General features: G+C 32.2%; 2 protein-coding genes across 6 annotated transcripts in view; both read left to right on the forward strand.

Annotated features, from left to right (window-relative positions):
* RNPC3 (RNA binding region (RNP1, RRM) containing 3) overlaps window positions 1-18,157 on the forward strand; it is a 36,307-nt gene extending 18,150 nt beyond the window's left edge. For 2 of the 4 annotated variants that reach the window (XM_006919573.3, XM_025052259.1), the window contains exons 13-15: window positions 1,465-1,597; window positions 2,298-2,368; window positions 4,975-5,181. In XM_006919573.3, coding sequence (XP_006919635.1) covers window positions 1,465-1,597; window positions 2,298-2,357 — 193 coding nt within the window. In that variant the 3' untranslated portion in view covers window positions 2,358-2,368; window positions 4,975-5,181. Of the gene's footprint in view, window positions 1-1,464; window positions 1,598-2,297; window positions 2,369-3,425; window positions 3,562-4,974; window positions 5,182-18,114 lie in introns of those variants that run through there. The other 2 variants (XR_001517626.2, XR_001517625.2) reach the window with 2 other exon arrangements.
* The window catches only part of LOC102885857 (pancreatic alpha-amylase), a 25,730-nt gene continuing 6,008 nt past the window's right edge, over window positions 4,934-24,655 (forward strand). The window contains exons 1-4 of one of the 2 annotated variants that reach the window (XM_015595509.2): window positions 4,934-5,051; window positions 22,599-22,812; window positions 23,154-23,300; window positions 24,173-24,370. In XM_015595509.2, coding sequence (XP_015450995.1) covers window positions 22,645-22,812; window positions 23,154-23,300; window positions 24,173-24,370 — 513 coding nt within the window. In that variant the 5' untranslated portion in view covers window positions 4,934-5,051; window positions 22,599-22,644. Of the gene's footprint in view, window positions 5,052-18,473; window positions 18,562-22,598; window positions 22,813-23,153; window positions 23,301-24,172; window positions 24,371-24,655 lie in introns of those variants that run through there. The other variant, XM_006919575.3, reaches the window with a different exon arrangement.

Raw genomic sequence — 24,655 nt, forward strand, 5'->3', positions numbered from 1 at the left:
ATCTATGGCAGTCAAGCAAAATTTTTTAGATTCTTACCCTGGCAGTAACTTCTTTTAATTGGACTGCATTAGGCAAGGCTCCCAATTTTGTGAGAGTGGAAGAGAGAGAGACAATTTGTAAATGATATAAAAGCTAATGTTTAGAGAAATTTCTTTGAAATTTCATAATTATTTAACTCCAAAATGTGTAAGACCCTGGGCCATATAAATTAGAAGTAGGGATAACTAGTAAAGGTAAGGAGAGAGACTTGAGTTGAGATGAAATGGGAGTGACTTTAACTAGCTAATTGTATTTTAATCATCTTATGAAACCAGTACTTTTAAAGGCTTATCTGGCCTATGTACCTTTTTAGATAGCATGTCTAAAATGTCTTAAAATTCTCCATTTTACTCCTTTGTGGCAGATATCTCTTTTTATCAGGATATCAAACGTTTCTTTTGCTGGCCATGGAAAACACTGGTCCATTTTCATGTTGCTGCCTTTGAGTCATGATTATAAGGAAAAGAAAAAATATATCTACATATAAAAAAATTTTATGTATATAAATACTTATATGTGTATGTGTATACATTCTTTCTATTTCCAGTATTGCCTGCAATTAGAATTTGATGGGAAAAAATAATTATATATTGAGAAAGCTGTACTGTACATGACAAAATGATAAATTAATAATTGTTTCCCATGGGACTAGCCATGTGAATTTTTTTTAAAGATTGCTGAATTTTTTAATGCTTTACATATTTTAGCTAGTCCTATATAGACTATCTAAATGGTAGGCAGCGCTTATAAATTACAGTCTTATTTTTCTGAAGAGTTTTAAATATAAATTTTTATCAAAAATGTTGAAAAATAATATACTATGGAATAACAGAACACTATACTTGGAATAAAGAAATCTGATTTGTGTTTCTGTGTCTAACTTTAGCTATCTGTCTGACCCTGAAATGACTTTCTTTGTAGGCATCACTTATAAAATAATGATTTTGACTAGATGATCAATAAGTCCCTTCTTACTCAAATTCTGCGTTACTTTTTAGTGGTCCTTGTCTGACCTTCTATTTTTGGTTTTATAGTTCTTTTTATCACTTGAGTAGATAGTATTGAATTTGCTGCATGAAATTTTTTAAAAATAGAGATCTGAAATAAAAACATAAGAAGTTTGCTTTTATAGCTGCTAGTAATATAATTTTTAAATCACATAAATACATGTAAAATAGCTAAAAAAAAGATATAAGCACATCATCAAATTTACTTTACATACTTATAGGATCCATTTTAGACCAAATATAAAATACAATTTTAGAAAGCTCTGAGTAATCACTGTGCTAATTAGATTGTATAGTCATTTTTTTTTTTTTTTTTGCTCTGAAATGGCAAAATTTAAAATTTTCATCACATTTCCATTCATTTCATCAAATTGCTTGGCAATCTTTGAAGCAAAACCACTCTTCCTTGACTTCTAGGTTTGATATACGCTTGATGAAAGAAGGTCGCATGAAAGGACAAGCTTTCGTTGGACTTCCAAATGAAAAAGCAGCAGCAAAAGCCTTAAAGGAAGCTAATGGATATGTTCTTTTTGGAAAACCTATGGTGGTTGTATCCTTTATATCAGTCTGTTCCAAAGATTATGTAGTTTTTTGGGGAAGGGTATAATTGAAACTAATTTTTATTATCCTTTAGAAATCTCAACAACTGGAATTATAACTTGACATAATCAATTACAGACATACTTAGCTAAGTCAGATGAGTGTTATTCAGATTTTTATTGGGAGATAAAGGAACCTCAGCAGCATGTGGTTATTAAAATTAAGCCAAGTCTAAACATAGCACAAAATTACATACTCATGCTACGCCTGAGACTACAGTATCCAGAAATACATTTGAGGCCATTGAAAAAGGATATGGTTCATTGTAGCTTTATTATTTTATATTTTATTGTAATTCATATTTGTATCTGAGAGTTTCCATAACCAAAATATATCATTGATTAACCATTCTGCTTTTAGTAGTTAATGCAATTTGCAAACTAGACAGCAGGATAGATGACAAGAGTGAAGGTCTAAGTGTAAAAAATATTTACTGTAAAGAAAAGGTAAATTTTTAATTTCTCCCCCAGAGTAGATAGTAGATAGGAGGCACTTGGAAAAATATTTGACATGTGTCTGAGAGTAGGAAGATAAATATGAAAGATAAATTAAAAAATGGTACTCCTGCCCAACATTAGAAAGGTCTTGATAATTACTTAAAAAAGATTACTTTCATGTTTGTGAAGGAAACCTTAATTTTTAAATATTAGCAGTTTGCTCGATCTGCTAGACCAAAACAAGATTCTAAAGAAGGAAAAAGAAAGTGTTAAAAATTAGTAAGGTAAGTGCGGATATAAATTAATAAAAGGATGCAACTTTTTTTTAGATAATATTAAGGAATAGAGTAGTAATTCAGATATCTCTTAAGGTTTTTAAAGACTCAATGGGATCCATCCATCCATCTACCCATCTCTGTCTCTGTCTAACTATGCAGTTAATTCCCATTAAACTTCAAAATTATAACTACAGAATAAACCCATTTGTATGTAAAAGTTAAGTTTAGAGAATTAATTTTATAAGGGGAATGTATTTGTCCTTACTTATTCTGCCTAGTAAAACAGTGATTCTTAAACTTTGATATATTATCAACAAGAAGGCTTGATAAAACAGATGGCTAGACTATCTCCTCCCGCCCCTGACCCAGAGTTTCTGACTCATTAGGTCTGGGATCTGGGCCTCGGGTAACTAGCCCTTCCAGTTTTCCTGTGACTGACCATTTTTCCAGGATACCTGACTTTTAGTGCTGAAATTGGGAAACTGTTTACCAAAGACAAATTGGTGTCCTTTGGTGGGGCCTGAGAATTTGTATTACTGATTACTAATTGCTCACTTAAAAGAAATACATAGGTGGTGTGTGTGTGTGTGTGTGTGTGTGTGTGTATGTGTGTGTAATGAAATCTTTTGTCTTTCAAATATGTAATTTTAATTCATATGTAAGTAATTTAAAAATGGTAGAATTAAGCTCTTTAAACTTTAAAGTTTGTATTACATTGATTTAAGAAAGATGAGTAGAAATATATTTGTTTTTTTATTTTATTTTAAATCTGCCTTTGTAAACTGGAAAAAAAAATGGGTCAAATTACCAGTGTATTAAACTGAAAAAATTATATAACTAAGAGAAAATTTGTTTAATGTTTATTCCTTTTGTAGAGACACTGTGAATATTTGAATTTTGTTTTAAAGTGTCTATATTGGAGTAGTCAGAAGTCTTACAAATACCTCAGTGGAACAGTTAACAAAAAATACTTTCAATTGTGTGTTTTTAAAAAATCATTTATTTGTAAATTTAATGTGAAAAATAAGAAAAAATTAAACTACATTCTGCTGTTCTTCTTTAGAAGCATTCCTGCGAATACTGCTGTAATACTGTCATACAAAGAGTATCCTTTCTTGTTGTATCCTTTTTGGGGCAGTGCTTTTTGGATTTTGTTTTTCTTAGAAATGTTTTGTCCCTCCCCCATCCATTGATTCAGAGTAAGCAATATTTTTTTTTATAATTTATTCAAATGAAGTACTTCTAAAATATCAGTGTTGCTTGAACAAATCTTTTATTTGTTTTTTTTTTTAGATTTGTTGCTAAATTTCCTATGTTGTCCTTTAGGTTATGAAATTCTTCCAGGGAAAGTTAGTGAATCAGGTCAATTTATTTACTTATAGAATGTGTGCATTTCCTTTAATACAGAATTTAGTTTTGTTCTATTTATGTATTTCCTAAACCTAATTTAGTAACACATGTGTTCTGTTTTATGACATATTTGGTTTAGGTATTCTGTATAATGTGTTGTAAAATTTGGGGAAAGGATTTTTTTTTTTCTTTTAAAAAGCACATATATCGAAAAGTAAAATAACTGGATTTCTATGTAAACTCCAAATAAGAGCAGCAGACCTCACATCTGAGGTTAATGTTATTATTGAAATCTCTTTTGAGATAGAGAGCAAGTAGAAGTATTTTTTTCCTCTTCTTTTTCTAAACAAAATGAAACGAAAGAAAGAAGAGTAACAGAGGGAAAAGACAGAATGTTGACTCAGGGTGTAGTACATTAAGTGAAAAGAAACAATCCTGGTGGATACGTAAGAACAGTGGTTTCCAGACTGGTCGATGACCAGAATCACCCAGAACAGGGTTCTCAATCTTGGCTGCACATTGAAAATACCCGGGAAACTTTTTTAAAATACTGTTTAAGAGTAAACACAATAATAATATAACAGTAAAAAATATACCGGGACCTGGGTTTCCCACCCAGAGTTTTGATTTTATCAGTCTGGCATCCAACATAGATATTGGGATTTTTCAAACCTCCCAAAGTTTTAATTCTAATATTCAGCCAATGTCGAGAACCACCGAGGAAGGATTTTTATACATAAAGACTCCTCATCTCCATATTAGAACTAATAAGTCAGAATCTCTGGACATGGGACAAGAATCTAATTTAAAAAGGTTCCCTTAGAGCAGTTATGACTGACCAGTTTGGATACTACTTGTTAGATTATAATGGTTAGATGCCTAATACCAACCTAGCCATCCAACCTTTTATAAGTAGGAAAATAAAGAGTTAGCGCCTCTGTATTTTCTTCTTGCAAATCCCACTGTTATTAGTTCTGAGAAAACAATTCAAACTCCTGTTAATAATCATTATTACCCTAAAAGAACAAAGAATTATAGGTATTAAAGTTGCTGTTGTTTTTTTCAATAGGGACAGTTAAATGTTTTATTTTTTAATGTTATAAATCAATTTATGTATAAGGTGTTTCTTAGGCAATTAAAATTTTGTGCTGACATGATTCACTAATTTTCTAAATGTAAATATTTTAGCTTTTAGTTATTTTTAAACTAGTGAACTGTTTTATAATCATGATTATTTTTAATGAACTTTTATGGTATTTTAGGTTCCTTTCGAATTCCATATCTTCCAAGTGTGTTCCACCTTTGAGGAGAAGAAATTGGCAACCTGGACTATGGAACTGTGCGTAACAGCTTTTAAAGTGTATTTAAAAATTAAATCTATATGCACTTAAATTAGTTTATCGGAGATATATTATGTGTATTTTAATCATCTTCCTCATATATAATAAATTATTTTCTATCCAATAAAATAATATTCTTAATTTTTTAATGTGTTTTACACATCTAGGAAAGTATAATTTGAAAATTATGTAACTTTATTAAGGTAATTTTATAATATAAATATAAATTTTCTTTTAATATTACAAATATTGCACCTTATTCATTCTTAGCTGGATACTAGTGTACTTGCAAATTTTGTTTTTTTTTTATAGTTATCTTATTTATTATTTCTTGTAATTATTTTAGGAGTTGCTTTGTTTGGCTATGAGTTTTTGTTTTTAGTAGTGGGGGATTTTTCCTAGTTTAAAGAATTTGTATTTTTGCTCTAATTTAGCCTTCAATTTTTGTGCCCCCAAAATCTCTCAGAATACCACTCAAAAGATGTAAATGTTTTCCATATAAAATTATTCTGTTCCCTTAGTGAAATTAGTTTCAACTGAATGTAAGTAGGAAAACTTTGCTATACAACCGTACTTGAGAGAGATTATGGGTTTGGTTCGAGACTATCACAGTAAAGCAAGTCACACAAATATATATTTTTTTGATTTCCCAGTGCATATAAAAGTTATATTATACAATACTGTGTAGTCTGTTAAGTATGCAATAGCATTATGTTTAAAAAGACAATGTACATACCTAAATTTAAAAATACTTTATTGCTAGAAAATGCTATTATCTGAGACTTCAGTGAGTCATAATCTTTTTATTGGTGAATGGGCTTACTTCATTCAATGTTGATGGCTGCTGACTGATCAAGGTGGTGGTTGCTGAAGGTTGTAGTGGCAATTTCTTAAAATAAGACAACAATGAAGTTTGCCAAATCAATTGATTTTTTTAATGAACGATTTCTCTGTAGCATGTGATGCCGTTTGATAGCACTTTATCCACAATGGACCTTTCAAAACTGGAGTCAGTCCTCTCAAACCCTGCCGCTGCTTTATCATCTAAGTTTGTCATATTCTGAATCTTTTGTTGTCATTTCAACAATCTTCACAGCATCTTTACCAGGAGTAGATTCAATCACTTTCTTTGTTCATCTATAAGAAGCAACTCCTCATCTGTTATCATGAGATTGTAGCAATTTCATCACATCTTCAGGCTCCACTTCTAGTTCTCTTGCTATTTTCACCACATTGCAGTTCCTCCACCGAAATCTTAAACCCCTCAAAGTCATCCATGAGGGTTGGCATCACCTTCTTCTAAACTTCTGTTAATGTTGATATTTTCACCACTTTTCATGCAGCACGAATGTTCTTAATGGCTTTCAGAATGAAAAATCCTTTCCAGGAAGTTGTCAATTTACTTTTCCCAGATCCATCAGAGGAATCACTATCTATAGCAATAATAATAGCCTTATGGAATGTATTTCTTAAATAAAAAGCCTTTTTTTTTTTTTACCTCTTATGCCATGTCTTTTTTTTTTCCCCATATATTTGACCCCCTTAACCCCATCTATTTTCCCCTCCCCCCTCCCCTCTCCCCACTCCCCTCTGGTAACCACTAGTCTATTGTCTATGTCCATGAGTCTCTGCTTGTCCTGTTCATTTGTTGCTTTCAGGTTTATGTCCCATATATAAGTGATATGTTTTCAACTTCTTCTGTCTGGCTTATTTCGTTTAGCATGATTATCTCGAGGTCCATCCATGTTGTCATCTGTTCTTATAGCTGAATAAAAAGGCTTTAAAGTCAAAATTATTCCTTAATCCATGGGCTGCAAAATCGATCTTATGTTAGCAAGCATGAAAGCAATCACATACATCTCCTTTGGGTGATGACCAGGTACATTGTCAGTGAGCAGTAATATTTTGAAAGGAATCTTTTTCTGAGCAGTAGGTCTCAACAGTGGGCTTAAAATATTCAGTAAATCATGTTGTAAATAGATGTGTTGTCATGCTAGGTTTTGTTGTTCCATTTACAGAGCACAGGCAGTGTAGATTAAGCATAATTCTTAAGGGCACTAGGATTTTCAGAATGGTAAATGAGTATTGCCTTCAACTTAAAGTGATCAGCTACATTAGCCCTTACGAGAGAGTCAGCTGTCCTTTGAAGCTTTGAAGCCAAGCATTGATTTCTCCTCTAGCTATGAAAATCCTATATGTCATCATCTTCCAATATAAGACCGCTTTGTCTACCTTAAAAACTTCTGCAGTTTTCTCACTTAGCCTTCATAGAGTGGAAGAGAGTTAGGGCCTTGCTCTGGGTTAGGCTTTCACTTAAGGGAATGTTGTGACTTGTTTGATCTTCTGTCTAGACCACTAAAACTTTCTGCATATTTGCTTTCTTATCATTTGTTTATTCACTGAAGAGCACTTAATTTCCTTCAAAAACTTTTCTTTCACATTCACAACTTGGCTAACTGGCACAAGAGACCTAGCTTTCCACCTATTTTGTTGTGTTTTTTTGTTTTTTTTTTTTGTTTTTTTATTTGGATAGTGCAAAGTTTGATTTGAAATCCCAACACCAGGATTCAAATACAATTCCACTTTTTAAAATAGATGACCTTGAGTAATATGTTCTCCTCAAATTATTTCCTCATTCATATCATGAAGATAATATTCTTTCTCATACCATTTGTTTCAGGATTAAATTAAATCACATGTTAAAATGCCTTTCTTAAATTTTTATTTATTTATTTAAAAATTTGAATTACAACTGACATTTTGAATTATTTTATATTAGTTTCATGTGTATAGCGTAGTGGTTGGACATTTAGATAAGGAATCTAAAGAATAAACAAAACAAAAACATTCATAGATACAGAGAACAAACTGATGATTGCCAGATGGGAAGGTGGTTGGGGGCACCAGATGAAAAAGGTAAAGGAATTAATAAGTATAAATTGGTACTTACAAAATAGTCATGGAGATGTAAAGTACAGCATAGGTAATGTCAGTAATATTGTAATAACTGTGTATAGTGCCGGGTAGGTACTAGACTAATCGGGGGGATCACTTCACAAATTATATAAATGTCTTCCATTATGCTGTACACCTGAAACTAGTATAATATCTCAGCCTTTGACATTGCCTCCTCACTAAGCTTAATTTCTAGCTTTTGATTTAAAGTGAAAGACAAGTAACTCTTCCTAGCCCTTGAAAACTTAAAAGTCATTGTAGGGTTGTTGATTGGCCTAATTTTGGTATTGTGTCTCAGAAAGTTGGGAAACATGAGGATTGGGAGAGAAACTGGGAACAGCCTGTCGGGGGAGCAGTCAGAACACACAACATTTGTTGATAAAGTTCGCCATCTTATTATATTATGGGCATGGTTCGTGGAGCCCCGAAACAGTTACAGTAGTGACATCAAAGATCACTGATCACAGATCACCATAACAAATATAATAATAACGAAAAAGTTTGAAAGACTGCAAGAATTAACAAAATGTGACACAAACACAAAGTGAGCAAATGCTATTGGAAAAATGGAGCCAATAAACTTTCGATTCTGGGTTGCCACAAACCTTCAATTTGTAAAAAACGTAATCTCTACAAAGTGCAATAAAGCAAAGTGCAATAAAATTTATGCCTGTATTTAATTTGTTCTTGTTGATACTCTCCTGTGAGTATGTGATAACAGCCTCACCTTAGAGTCACTGCCCAAAGATTCAGGTCTTTGTTGGAATGCTATTGTGAATCACAGCGTCTTCCCCTTTATTCATAGCATTGCGAAATAAGGAAAACGAGAATTTTAATGATAGAGATTAGAAGTGTGGAGAAGTGAACCCTGTAACATGTTAATGTTTAAGTGTCCAGTTAGGTAAGGAACCATTAAAGAAGATGGGATGAATAAGTAAAAGCCAAATAAAGAATGTATCTCAAGTAGATAGGTATGATCAAATAAATCTGTTGATGATGCAAAAAAAAATGAGTTCTGAGGATTGAACATTGGGTTTAGCAACATTTGTACCCTTGATTTTGACAAACTGATTTGTTGGATGGAAGGAGTGAGAGGAGGTATTCAAGAGAATGGTAGAATTTTTTATAGTGAGAATCGAAGACAGCTCTTTTAGGGAGTCTTGCTCTCAAGGGCAATAGAGAAATGGGCTGTGAGTGCAGGGGGATATAGTATCAAGAAGGTTTTTGCTTTTTATATTGTTTGTTTTATAAAGATCGTGAACATGGCAGGTTTGTATAAGACTAATCCAGTAGAGGTGGGGGGAAATGCAGAAAGGAGAGGGATATTGCTGGAGCCATAGATGGGGTGTACAGATAGAAGGGTTAGTTTAAAGATGGATGTGCAAACAGCTCATTAATAATATGGAGAAAGGAAAGATTATGTAGGTCTAAGTATTTGTGTGTTGGTAGATATAATAGGATGTCTTAAAGTTTTATTGTCAGTGAAATAGGAAGCAAGGTCATGAAGAAGAGGGGAAAAGTGTTGGGAAAAAGTGTTGGATTGAGGAAAGAAAAGGTGTAAAATAGTCATTTAGGAAAGAGAGAGAGAAAACAGACTCTTATAAGGATTGCTTGACAGTACTTAAAGTGCCCACTTGAAGTCGATGGTTGTTCATTTAAGTGAGATCAGCGAACATGGTTTTGTGTTTTTCTCCAGTTATGTTTAGCCTAGGTGGCATCATTGAGTAGACACCAGCTCAAATGTAACCAGAGGTGTGATTTTTCTAGGTGAATACAGCAGACAGAAGGGAAAAGGTATTTATGTATTCAAGGGAATGATTATAAAGAGGGCACATGGAAAGTAATCGGGGTAAAGAACAAAGTGAGAAAATAAAGGAGGTTGACACAGTGAAGAAATGATATGATTGTAAAAATCAGTATGGTTGAAGATATGTTTGAGTTATTTACTAGTAGAAATAGAAATTTGGGAGTTTGAAATGAGTAAGGTGACTGAAAATGACAGTATTGGAGACAGTACAGTAATTAATTACATAAGTTCCAGGATGTGAACATGGTAGTTGAATGCAAGCAATCATGGAAAGAGATGAAGTCAAGAAATTGAGAAATTCAGATATTGAAAGAATCATCTAAGTGGATTTTAAAATTGTCAAGAATTATGATAGAACTAGTAAGCCAAGAGATAAATGAAATTACTCCTTAGAACATATAAATCTGAGTTATGCAAAAACAATATTTTTAAAAATCAACTAAAATAAAACTGACTCTCATCCTGCCACAGTGACAAGACATTCAGCCTAGTTTGCTGAAAAACTATATTGTTGTTTTACAGGCATAGGTTCTAAATTCAAGTCTTGTTTGTATGGCTTAATTGCTTTATGACCTCAGGCAATTTTTTTTACCCTCATCAGTTTCGATGGAGATAATAATACCTACCTTAGAGTCATTGTCAAGGTGATTTGATGAATTTAAAATACTTAAAACAAATTGTGTGTGTGTGTGTGTGTGTGTGTGTGTGTGTGTGTGTGTGTCTGTGTATGTATTTAAGTTCCCAATAAACAGCTCTCATGGTGGTAGTAATGATGACTTAACTTACCCCAGTTTCCAAGGTTATGTAAAAATACTGAGGTCTTAGACTAAACTTCAGTCAACTTTCTACCTTGATTATCACTGAGATGCCTAGCACTTCTTTTTCTACCTTGGTACCCTTGGAGCATGAGACTGTTGGACAAGTTTAAGAACTTTGGTGTCTAGGAATTAACTACTTTATAGATAATGCACAACCATCTCAACCTCATGCCTATTTCATAAATTGAGCATATGCCCCCAAGTAGGTCCAATTACAAGGATTTCCAGAGCTTGGTACAAAAACTTTTTTTAAACTGGGTAGAGCTATACTTGGAGCTGTTAACCATTATCCTAATAATTACCCTGAAGACAACTCATTATGATCCATGAGTTTTTTTTAAAAAGTCATGAAATGGAGAAATACCAATAAATTTTAGCCTATAGCAAAAGCTCTAACAGCTAGTTTATCATTAAATTTTTCAATTACTTTAAACAAGAAGTACCTTTTCCTTTCTTCTTTTGCTGGAGGAATTTGGTACCCTGACTGGTCAAGTCCAGTGGGCCAAATATGTCAACCCTGAGATAAAGAATGAAGTTTCTTGTAAACCACATGAAATGAGAGTTGGGAAAGGCTTGATCTTCAAAAGAAAAGCATATGAAATTGAGAGAGAAACTAGGTATTAGGCAATCAAAAACAAATGTTTTACTACAATATATAATACACAAAACTCTTATTGCCTTCTGGTTGTTTTCCATTTATGCCTTCTATGAGCATTGAGATGAGTATGAGGCACCTAGATTGTATAATTTAAGGAGACACTCAAAATAACACAAATGAGTATGAGGCACCTAGATTGTATAATTTAAGGAGACACTCAAAATAACACGCCTCATTCTAGTCACGGCTCTGCCTCCTACTCTTAGTAACATGAACAGAATCACCATAATCCTGATTAGGGAAATCATCAAAAGACAATAGCACTCAAGTTGCTGTTTTAGATGATTTGGAAAGTATATACTGTGCAAATGAGACTCCTTCAAAATCAATATCAAGAGATATTAAGGCTTTCAAAGAAGTAAGGGGGAAGAATACCTATTAAGCACCTAAAATTCAAAAGACACTGTACGGAATGCTTAGATCTAGTAATTATTTGATCATTACCATCTTATAAGAAAAGAATACTTTCCTTTGTGAGCAATGGAGTTTTTTAAATAAAGTTCAACTGTAAGTTAATAAGAGACTTTATTACATTTAATTCCTGTAACTAATGCATGTTAAAAAAAAAAAAAAAGTGACCTCAGTAGAGTTGTTTAGTAGAGATGGGAGTTAACCAATGTGTTAGGCACATAAGAGACAGAACTGATATTTCTTAGGAGGAATAGAGTTCCCACCCCAAGAACTTAAGCTACTACATGTTTTACTCTGACACTTGCTGAAAGCAAACTAGTATAGGTATAGCATTCAGATAAAGAGAAACAGAGAATCTGCTTGATAACCGAGACTCATGAATATTGAAAAAGTGCCAAAAAAGAGACTCTACCCAACAAGCATAAGCTTTAATGCCATGGGGGAAAACCTAGCAGATCAAACAAGACTTTAGAACATCTTGATTAAAATCAGACATCTAAAATGGGATTACATCTATTAAAAAAAATCCATATCAATTAGAAATGAGAAGTGGCTTTGACTACACAAAAGGAAATTTAATTTTTTAAATTATGACATAGCACCAATATACCACTTACATAGTACTTATATACCAGGATCTTTGGAAGTCTAAGAGTTCAAGAAGAAAATCTGAGCAGCACATTAATTGATTATATCAAATTTTTCAGAGCTTAGAAAAAGACAAAATATCATGCATTATTTATGGAGACAGCAAATATCCTACTGTGGAAGAAATTGATGGAAGAGATAATGACTGAATTGTAGTGGATAGCTCTATATATGGCATTTTTCTTTAAAAAAGACATTTGAAGAATGTTTTGGCAAAATGATAACATCTGTTAAATCCTGGTCTTGGGACATAGAGTCTTTTTTTTTTTTTTTTTTTTTAACTTTTTCTGTATGAAAAATATATCACAACTTAAATGAAAATAAAATAGTGGAATACCTCTAAACCAGTGTTTCTCAGCTATTTTTTGTTAGTGCCACTCAAAGGAGCATTTTTACACTTTTGAAATCACCCCATAAGAAATTTTAAAACCACAATATACTGTACATCTGTTTTTGAACTGTATGTCTTATGGATAAAAAAAAAGTAAGATTTTTCTTCCTTCCCTACCCCAAAGACTAAACAACTGTGAATCATTTGGAAAACACATGATTCTGTATCATGAAACACATTAACAAATTCAAAACCTAAACAGATCATACAAAGTATATTCTGACATTTCCCTAAATTAATCTAGATATCTTAATAGAAAAATATGAGAAATCTCCCAAATTCCTGGATATTAAATAACACATTTCTAAACAACACGATTCTTAAGGGAAATTAGAAATAATTTGGATAAAAATGAAAATACAACATCAAAATACAGCTAAAGGAATTCTTAAAGGAAATTTGCTTAAATAAAAGAAATCAGATTGACGATTTAACATTCTACTTTAAGGAACTAGAAAAAGAAGAGCAAATTAAAGCCAGAGCAAGCAGAACAAAGAAACAAGCACACACCAATGAACTTGTAAACAAGAAACAGTAGAAAATACTATTGTAAACAAATCTGGTTTCTGAAAAGATCAATAAAATTGAGAAAGTTCTATCCAGATTGCAAGAGGGAAAAAAAAAAAAAGACCGTTCCCCAAATTGTAACAAAATAATACTGGAATATTTTGAACAAGTGTATTTTTATAAATTTGACTACTCAGATGAAATGAACCAATTGTCTGAACATGACAGACAACCAAAGCTTATTTGAGAAGTAGGTTACCTGAACAATCCTATATCTGTTTAATAAATTTATAATTAAAAACCTTCCTGCAAAGAAACCTTATGGCCTAGGTAGTTTCACTAGAGAAATATGATAAAAATTAAATGAAGAAACCATTCTATATAAGAAAACACTTCCAAATTTATTTTGAATCTTGCATAAAACCAAACAAAAGTACAAGAAAACTAAATATTACTACTTCTCATGAGTAACCATTAGACAAATGCAAAAATCCTAAATGTTAAATTAATCAAGTAATATGTAAAAAGGATTATGCATTATGGTCAAGTGAAGTTTATCTTGGGAAATACAGGCTAGTTCAACCTGAAAATCAAATATCAACAGACTGAAGAAGAAAAAGCATAAATGAAGGGAAAGCATGACAAAATTAAATATTCATAAAAACAGTAAACTAGGAATAGAGCGTCTTTAATTTGGTAAAGAATGTCTCCAAAACTATAGCTATCCTAGTACTATGGTTAAAGACTAAATGTTTTCCACCTAAGACTGAGAACATGGCAAGAAAGTACACACTCACTGGTCCTATTCAACATCTCACGGATAGCCAGTGCATAAAACAACAACAAAAAGCCACGCAAATTGGAAATGAAGAAATAAAATTGTCCCTATTCAGAGATGACAGGATTGTTTATGTAGAATATACCAAAGGAAAGTTCCTACAACCAAATGAGTTAAGCAAGGTTGCAATTTTAAAGATGCAGAAACCAATTGTAGTTCAACTTGAAAATATATATACTAGCAATAAGCAACTAGATATTGAAATTTTTTCTTAACCAATTGCAATAGTACCAAAACTGAAATAATTAGGTATAAATCTATCATAACATGTACTAAACCTGTATGGTGAAAACCATCACTTTTTGATAATAAAAAGTGGCAATGAGTAGAGAAAGATAAATGTACATAAGTTAAAAGACTCATGATTGTTAAGATGTCAGCTCTTCCCAAATTGATTAACATTAAAAAATCTTAGCATGTATTTTGTTGGTTTTGCCAGACTAATTCATATTTATTTGAAAAAGCAACAGAATTAGAATAACCAGTGCACTTTTAAACTATGTCACTCTTTTAAACTATAAGTCATTCTAAGACTTATTTTAAAGCTAGAGTAATCAAGATAGTGCAGTATTGGCAAAAGAATAGACATCACTGGAACAGAAAAGTCCAGAGATAGACTCACACATTTATGGTAAATTAATTTTTGACAGAGGAGAGAAGGCAATTTTGTGGAATAAGGATAGTTATTTCAACATATGCTAGAATAATTGGACATCTGGTATGCAAAAACAGAACAAGAAGGACTTCAATGCATTTTTTTAACTTTATACAAAAAAAAGTATTTAAAATGGATAATAGACTTCAATATAAAATGTAAAACTAAAATATAAAACTTCTAGAGAAAGCATAGGTTAAAATCTGCATGACTTTGATCAGACATGGAGTATACAACACCAAAAGTTTAATCCACTAAAACAATAAAGGATAAATTGGACTTCAAGTAAAAATCTTTTGCTTTTTAGAAGAAAACAAAAAGGCAAGCCACATACTGGGAAACATCTTTGCAAAGCATATATTTGACAAAGATTGTATCCAGAATATATAAAGAACTTTCAAAACTCGATAAAACAAAAAACACCCGCCCATCAAAAAAAATGGACAATTTGAAGACACTTTACCAAAGATTTACAAATGGCAAATAAGCATACGAAAAGATGCATACCATCATTAGCCATTAGACAAGTACAAAATATAATAATAAAATAGCACTACACAGATTAGAATGGCTTAAAATAAATTCTTACAGTACCAAGAGTTGTCAAGAATGTGGAGCCACTATAGCTCTCATCCATTTCTGTTGGAAGTACAAAATTGTACATCTGCTTTGCAAAAACAGTTTGGGGAAGTTTGTTATAAAGTTAAACACACACTTATATATGACCTAGTCATCACACTTCTGAGTATCCAAAAGGAACAAAAAAACTATTCATACAGACCTGTACATGAGAAGATTCTGGGAACATGGTGGACTAAGAAGCACCGGGAATCCATTTTCCCACCTGGACAACAATAGCACTGGTAGAAACTGGCTAATGCAACAATTGTGGAACTCTGGAGTTTAATGAATATTTGGAAATTCTAGGGGAATGTTTGGACAGTAAGTTGCAGTTAATTGCATTCAGTTTCAGCTCTTAGCATAGAAGGAGCTACTTATTCCTCAACCCCAGCCATGTGGTAGGCAGCTGTGCATATGTTCCTGGAGCAACTTGAACATAGTTGGTAGAAGCCAGGGTAGGCAAAAAGGACCTGGATTTTCAAATTTTGGGAATTTGCTCTGATAGCCGATTGTTGCTTTTGATCATAGGGGTGCAGAGGTGGGCCATGATTGCTGTACCCCCTCTTGTGAGCTCCTCTCCTTTTCTTCCCCCTTTTTTTCTTCTTCCTCTTTTGGGAACCAGACATTAAAGACTAGGACATTCAAAAACAAGTGCATATATGAGGAAAATTAGAAGTTGACCATAAATGCTCAGGGAAAGGCTCAAAAAAGATCTGGGAAGACCTTGGGTTTTACCACTTAAGCTGATCCTCAGTGCAGAGACAGCGTACAATAATCAAAAACAAAAAATAAAAACAGCAAACACTAGGAGAAGGAGAGAATCTGATTAACAGAGTTACCATATTGTTAAATTCAAATGTTCAGTTGTCAGCAACAATAAGAACAAAAGACATACCAAGAAATTGGAAAGTCTGGCCAATTGAAAGAAAGAAAAATAATTAACAAACTGTCATTGAGGAAGATTTAATGGCAGACATACTAGACAAAGAAAATTAATAAATAAATAAAATGTATGAATAAAATGGAAATATCAATAAAGAGATAGAAAACTTAGAAAGAAACCAAAGGCGACCCTCACAAATTCTTGATTTCCCATTAGTGTTTGCCCAGTTGTGCACATTCTAAGTTTCCCTTTTCCCTAGATGGGCACGTTTGGAGTAGGGTAGCCTCATCAATTCCCCTGAATCCACAGCCCCCTACAAAGTACTATTCATTCACTTTCAGATGCACAGGTGGGTAGAAATCTGGGTGTTGTGGTATAATGTGTAGAGGCATTTTTGTTCACAGTTATGGATGTCCAGTTAGCTGCAAAGCAAAGAGGAGAGAAAAGAGGAATGATTCAGGCTGCCATGATGCTGACATCACAGTTTTGTTACTTTTTAGAATGATTACTTGTTTAATGTAAATGCTGCTTCTCGTGTTCTTAGCTCTTGTGTTCTATATCAATAAAATAAGACTAAATTTAGATGAGTGGTTCCAAATAACAACAACAAAAAAGACAAGAACAATGTATTAATGGTTGATTTTTTACAAAGCTAAATTTCATGATGTGTTAAAAATATTTTTTATTTTTATACAATTTTTTTGAAATTTTAACTACTTAGAACTCAAATCTGGAAATCACTGGACTAATTTATTCTAATAGTCTCTTTCAGTGTTAATATTCTCTGATTCAATGATTTATTCTACTGTTGATTGACTTCCTACATCTCAAGAGAAAGGAAATGTCATATAGAATATCTTATGAATCAAAGAACTTATGGGAACTTAATGGTTGGATCAGAATAGAATGGGTTATGCCGCATTAACAAAAACTAAAGATCTTCAGTGGCATACAATAACCAAGTTACTTCTTTTGTACATCTCAGATCAACAAGGGGATTCTTCATATCAGTCACTTTATAATCTGTCACTGAACATTTTGACACATGGATTAGCAATCACAGTGGCCTCAAATTAAAACATATTACTTCAGCTTGCATTTCATTGCCAAAGAAAATCACATGGAAACTCCTGAATTCAATAGGATAGGGATTTATATTTCAACTGCAGGAAGGAATATTGAAGATTTATGAACAACAATACATTTTATGGGTGCATATGAGATCAGGAATAAATATTTTAACAGGAAAATTAATTTTGTTTAGCGTAAAAATTTGAAAAAACAGGAAATAATCTTTACTACTTTTGCAATCTTCTAAACATATAAATATTAGCTAAACAAAAATTTCCAGATTATCAAGTATCTTCACATATGATATTTTATTAGATTTATTATAACAATCCAGTGACAGAGACTAAGACTGAACAGTGGCTAAGAGTTCATTACGTAGTTAGAGTTCTTGGTTTTGAATTTCAGTCTCAACATTTACTAAGATTTGACCATTTGGCAAATTAGACTACTTAATTTCTCAGTGTCTTGGTTTCTTCTTTTTAAAGTTGAGTATAATCATAATTATATCTTACATTTATGTATGTGTAAGAAATCAAAGTGACAATACATAGTGGTGCACATTGTAACAATGCATGTGGTTAGTCATTTTTGTATTTTTATTATATTTATCAACCGTACTGTTATTCTCATTTTCTAAATAAGGACCTAAATGCAACCTATAGACTTAATGTTTTCTTTAAGGTTCACATAGTAAATGGCAAAGCTTGAATTCAAAATTGGATTTTTGATTTGGAGACTACTTACATTCTATTTATACTTATTTAACTAATTTGACACAATTTTAATCTGTGTCTTTAAGGTTACTTTAGAAGATTTCCTGTAGATTAACGTAAATGATTCAGGAAAAAAAAAAAAAGACTAGTTCAGATTGGGAGCCGATATGGAGCAAGAGAAAGGAAGACAAAGAGAAAGCATATAACTAAAAAGGTACAGTGTAATTAGAAGATGTGACTGGTTAGCAAATTGAGCAGGGGAGAGAAGACTGGTTTGCTGAGGAGACAGGAGTGATCTGGTGTGGTCGTGGAGCTCAGCTTACACATACAAATTAGATGTGGAGAATTAAGACAGCGTTATAAGAGCACCGACTGAAAGGAAGAGGATTATAGAAAATCTACAAAGTCCTAAAATCAGCATTTTTTTCCTAATTAAAGAGAAAACAATACTTTTTGTTGTTGCTGTTATTTTACAATTGAAAGAAGACTGAACTGTGGATTTGAAAGATTGTTGATTTAAAGACGGCAATGTGGTAAGTCATGTTAATATTTTTTGAATATGTAGTTTCCCCCCTATCCACTTAGTTTTTGTCTTGAAATAAGCAGTTTCTGTCATGTGGTTTGGTAGAGTTCAAATTTCACAATCTATTTTAGGTTTGTTGACAATTCAAGTTTCAGTTTTCGGCAGCACAGAATGTACTTTTATTTGAAGTACAGCAGCACAGAATGTATTTATATTTGAAATGCGTCTGAGCCTTCACTCAAAATGTTTCTCTTATTTCAAAAATCTGGTAGGCAAACTTGATTATCTTTGCCTTCTTTACTCTTAACTTTCACATGCAACTTATTATCCTGAGTTCAGTTTCATTTTTCTTTTTTTTTTTCCTTTCCTTTTTTATTGGGGTGGAGGTGCTCATAGATGATGGGGTATTGAGAAAATTGTACATGAGATTCACTGTAAAATTTAGAGGAATTATGACTTTTCAGTAAGAACCACTACTTTGACAAAATATTATAGTAATAACACTATCGAAGCTTCTAGAATATTGAAAAATGGGGAAATAGAAAAAAATAAAAACACTCGGAGATAAATATAAGTGATAAAATAACAAACGTAGATGTGACACTAAAGGTATTTCCATTAAAATTTTTAATGATACTTTATTAAATTACTTGCCATAAATATATTTAAATATGAAGCATTTATTCTAATAACTACAAATGACAAGAGTAGACAACTTCTCTTCTTGGTTAATGTTAATTCATTTACATGTTAAAAAACATATTAGTATCTGCCTGAAATGTGAGGCTGCTTTGGATAGGGGAAAAGAACTTTGTAAATAACTGATGCTTATATAGGTAACTAATATTTATATAGATAAAAATGAAGCCACAGAAATAGTTACAAATTTCTTTACTACTGCTTTTTGCTTAACATTTTAATAGAGCTCTTTGGCTTTGGTGTGATTTAAGACTTTAAGCTAAATGACTAAATTTATATCTGACATGTTAAGAGAAATCCTGAATTTATACTAGAGCCATTCCCCTATAATGTCATTCATATTGTGGACATTAAGTATCAAATGCCTCTTAGGTAACACAGAAAAAAAACTTGCGAACTTAAGAAACTAGCAACTTCATGGAGATGTCTGAGCAGAATTTTTTCTTCTTACCATTGGATATGTTTTATTGACGCTTTAAATATACTCCTTAAGGAGCATTGCTTTGTTGTTAGGATATTATCATATGCTCTAGTTCATATTTTTTAAGGAATTCCTGTAGCATCTTATTTGGCATATTCTAGTAATGACTAGAGCTTTAAAATAAAAGAAATTTCCTCTTTGTAGAGCAATCCAGATAATATGAGATGTGGGCAACAGAACACTGATATTAATATTAATAACTGTGAATATCTTCTCAGAGGTGAACCATTTTAGGAAAACTAATAGGAAGTAGATATAAGAACTCTTTCAAGTTCTTGTTTTTTTGTTTTGTTATTGATGCCAAATACATCAATGATTTGCTTACAGGTTTTACTTCACAGGAATAAATATACTTTAGTTTTCAATGCTTGTCCTGTAGAGTTCATAGCTCTTTAGACTGATTAAGATGAAAATTAAGATTAAATGAGAAAAGCTAAGGCAATGCCTGACCCTTGGCAGAAGCTTATTATATTTTTGTATATCTCCACCTATGCTGGGATGCTAGTACAATTCCCCCAATTATGTCTGGAAGTTATTATTTATTTTAATGTCATCTTAAAATGCATTGTGAAAAACACTTATTTGTTATTAAAAGAATAACTCAGAGTTAACTGATGAGTTGATGATGAATTATTTTCAAACCAACACGTGGTCTGCTGGAAGCTCTAAAGAGGTTAAAAAAAAAGAAAGTGTGGGGAAAATAGCAGATTTCTTACAGCCATCTATTCCTCTAGGGGATATGAAGATATGTCTGAGAAGTAGAAGGTATTATTAGAATTTGGGAAGAGTGGAATGGGAAAAAAAAAGAGAATGTCCAAGTGATAATAAATGAAAGTAGGAAGAGAGCATGACTTTATAAGCAATTTCAATAGTACCAGCAGTAAAAATAACAACACAGTAATAACAGGAAAATTACAGCCTCCAAATATATTGTGCTCTTATTGTATCCATGTACTAAGATAACAGCTTTGTGTTAGTTCATCTAATCATCATAACTCTGTGAGGTACACATTACTTTTTCTAGTTTATAATAAATTTAGATTACTTTCCAGGGTCAAACAGCTGTTAAATGACAAAGTTAGGATTTAAACTAGTTTATCTAACTTCTAAGGTCATGTTCCTAACCTTTACATTTCAACATTTGGAACCTTGAGTCAAGTATGAAGTTCAAATGATGCTTCTCTAACTCCCAACTCTTTATCACTGTCATCCACTATTTAGTCAGGCTTCTCCCCTGTTCTCTTTCTAATGCTCATCTCTATTTATTTAGTCTTCCATCTTCCTTGCACATTTTCCTTCTTATGTGTTTTGAAAACCTTTCTGTGATAATGAAACTCCTTTCTCTACTATGAAGACACTTCTTTATATGCTCCCTCCTACCTGACCTGTCAGAGACTGGTGGGCTTTGCCCAAAGTTTTAACTTTGAATTCAGCATCTCTTGGTACCTTGTCAACTCTCAAGGGTCCAGCTTGAGATAATTCAGCCAGTGTGCATTGACCTGTACATAACAGTTGCTTGTGAGTATCATCTGGTCAATGTCTGTGCTAAATCAGTTGTTAAGTATTTCATGTATCATTTCTGAAACTATTATTGCTTTTCTTCCCCCTCCCGAAAAATCCAAAATTTCTGCTTCTTCATATCCATTGTTTTTTTTTATACCGCAAACTCAGTGTGTCCCATGTTAATTCTTCAGTTTCCCTAAACCAAGTCTGCCACTAGATTGCACTGTGAATGATAATAGCATTGTCATTCTTCTAATCACTGGTAACAATTTACTAAACTCTCATCATTTTCATTTTTACTGCGTTAACATAGACAGATTTTCATCATTGCTCTATTTACTACTGCGCAAGTTTTCAATTGTTTCTGTCTCAATTCTCTTCACCTTCTATTCCATTTTATATACTCTAAAAGCTCTAATCATGTTACTTTTCTGATGGCGAAGTCACTTCCTATTTTGTTACCCCATTATTTCATACTTATTGCTATCTTAAATTGTTTTCTTCTTATTATTTATTCATATATTTTCTTTCCCTTTCACAAGAATGTAGGCTCCTTGAGAACAAGAATCTTGTCCATCTTGTTCATCATTGCACCCCAAACACCATCCATGTACTTAGCAAAAAGCACTCAGTTAATATATGTTGGATGAATGAATTAAGTTTTCCTACCTGTATTATTATTCTCTTTTACATGATTTCACTTATATTAAGAAGGAAGGGAGACATGAATTCTTTAGTATTTTATTAGGTACACAAGATTTGGGGCTATAATGAGAAACATGCACATATACTATTGCTATAGCCATGGTTTGATGGAGGAGAAAAGTCTGTTTTCCTAATTCATGGATATTCAACTCACAAATAGTTTCTTAAATTTGATGCAGAAATTTAAGTAACTAAAAATTTTGGCTAGAGTGAAGAACAGAACTGAAATGAATATCCCGTTTCTTTTTGAGGTTGAGACATTACAGATATTTGCAAATAGTTAAGGCAATATTTTGAGTATGAACTCAGTTTGCTCTGATTGTTATTTTCTTTCTATCAGTGAAAGACTTTAAAAATAAATTCTAATCCTAAATAAATAGTACATGATTAACAACATACATACATACATACATACATACATACATACATACATACATACATATATGTATATAATGCCAGATGTTTAAAAAGTTTAATATTCTCTTGGTAAGGAAAACATTAAGTTCTAAAAGATCAGTTAGATTGTTTTCCTGGGAAATTTTATAAATGTTCTTCACCTGTTAACACTATTATTGATAATCCTTTTTAGATAACGAATAAACATTTTGTACTTTGAGTATTTATGTTAACATTGACTTTGTAAAATACATGTCTTACAGGAATATAAATAGTCGCTAGAAAAAATACTGGCAGCTTCAAAGCAAAATGAAGTACTTTCTATTGCTTGCAGCCATTGGGCTCTGCTGGGCCCAGTATGCCCCAAATACCAAACCTGGACAAACATCTATTGTTCATCTGTTTGAGTGGCGCTGGGTTGATATTGCTCTTGAATGTGAGCGATACTTAGCTCCCAAAGGATTTGGAGGGGTTCAGGTGGGTATTGTTCATAGTATAAATTGCAATTTGCTTTGCTTATAGTAAATGGTATTATGATCTATATCTGTGAAGCTTGGGCAACATTTTACTTCACAAATAAGTAAAACAGTGTTCTGAGGAAAAAATAATTGGTATTCTTGGCAACTTTATGTTTTGTTTTTGATATATTCTTTCTTTGGCAGAACATTTCCAATGTACTGTTAATAATTTCAAGTGATTGTAACGAAATATGGCTGTATATACAAAGATTCGGAAATAATTTTAGATCATTATTTTCTAGAGTAGCCAATAACATAAAGTAAGCCATAGTTTGATACTTAAGATTGTTTTATTTGTAGATCTCCCCACCCAATGAAAATGTTGTAATTAACAACCCTTCAAGACCTTGGTGGGAAAGATACCAACCAATTAGCTACAAGTTATGTACAAGATCTGGAAATGAAGATGAATTCAAAGACATGGTGACTAGATGTAACAATGTTGGTGTAAGTGATTATTTTCCTTTAAAAAGATTACACACAAAAAAATAACTTCTCCTGTCTTGCTCCTTTTGAGTAGAACATTTTCCATATTTTTTTTATTTTACTTTATAATTAAAATTTAAATGTTGTCTTATATTCACCTTTTGTAAATCTTCATATATGTGCCGTTTTATCTGCTACTGCTGAAGAAGATTGTAAGTCACAGTTTATAGCCATCCTTCTTATAAAGCAAATATTAACTTTTAACCTTTATAACTATACATATTTCTGGGAAATACTTTTCTAGTTAGGCATTTGAAATTTCAGTTACCATATTTGCTGTCACTTTTATGTGACTTGTATCTCCACTCAAAATTCCTAGGTCTTCTTTCCCATAGGTATTTTGATGGTAAATAGATATAATCTCTGTAATAAAGAGCATAATGAGAGAGAGTTCACCTTCCTCTCTTTAGATGCTAAGTAGAGGCTGACAGCTTTCTTAGGATGACCCATGAACATTTAAAAATCAATAATATCTCTCGTCTCAACTTATTTTTACTTTCCCTCCAAAAGAAACTCTTTGCATTTTCTCATAGTTATGGTAGTTTTTGATTCCATTATTTTATTATATGTGTGTGTATAATATGATAGAATTTTATATGTAAAATAAATGTATATCTAGATGCCGAGATATGTATTTGTTTTAACATGTGGCTAGATGCATGCAGATCTTTGGTTCACCTTGATTTCCTTTCCCACTTTACTTTTGGTCTTCAAGGAAGATAAGTTATAAAATAACAAATATTTTGTAGAGTCATTAACATTGTAAACTTTAATGAGTAATAATATAGATTTCTACCTCTATAAATCAAACAAATAGAAACTTTGCCTTTCAGGTTCATATTTACGTGGATGCTGTAATTAATCATATGTGTGGAAATGCTGTGGCTGCAGGAACTAGCAGTACTTGTGGAAGTTACTTCAACCCTGGAAATAGGGATTTTCCAGCAGTCCCTTTCTCTGGTTGGGATTTTAATGATGGTAAATGTAAAACTGGAAGTGGAGACATTGAGAACTACAATGATCCTTATCAGGTAATTAAAAAAAAAAACTGGAAGGTAGACAGGGTAAAAGTGGTCAAATACAGGGTTTAGGGGGAGAGTGATGTGGATAAAAGGGATCAAATATATGGTAGCTGAAGGAAACTGGACTTTGGGTGATAAACACACAATAGAATATACAGATGTCAAATGATAATGTACACCTGAAAATTATATAGTTGTATTAACTGATGTTAGTCCAATAAACTTAATTTAAAAAATTTAAAAAAATAATTTAAAAAATAAAAATGGTTATAAAAATAATAAAATAAAAAATAA

Source organism: Pteropus alecto, unplaced genomic scaffold (assembly GCF_000325575.1).
Source record: "Pteropus alecto unplaced genomic scaffold, ASM32557v1 scaffold106, whole genome shotgun sequence".
NCBI classification, from domain to species: Eukaryota; Metazoa; Chordata; class Mammalia; order Chiroptera; family Pteropodidae; genus Pteropus; species Pteropus alecto.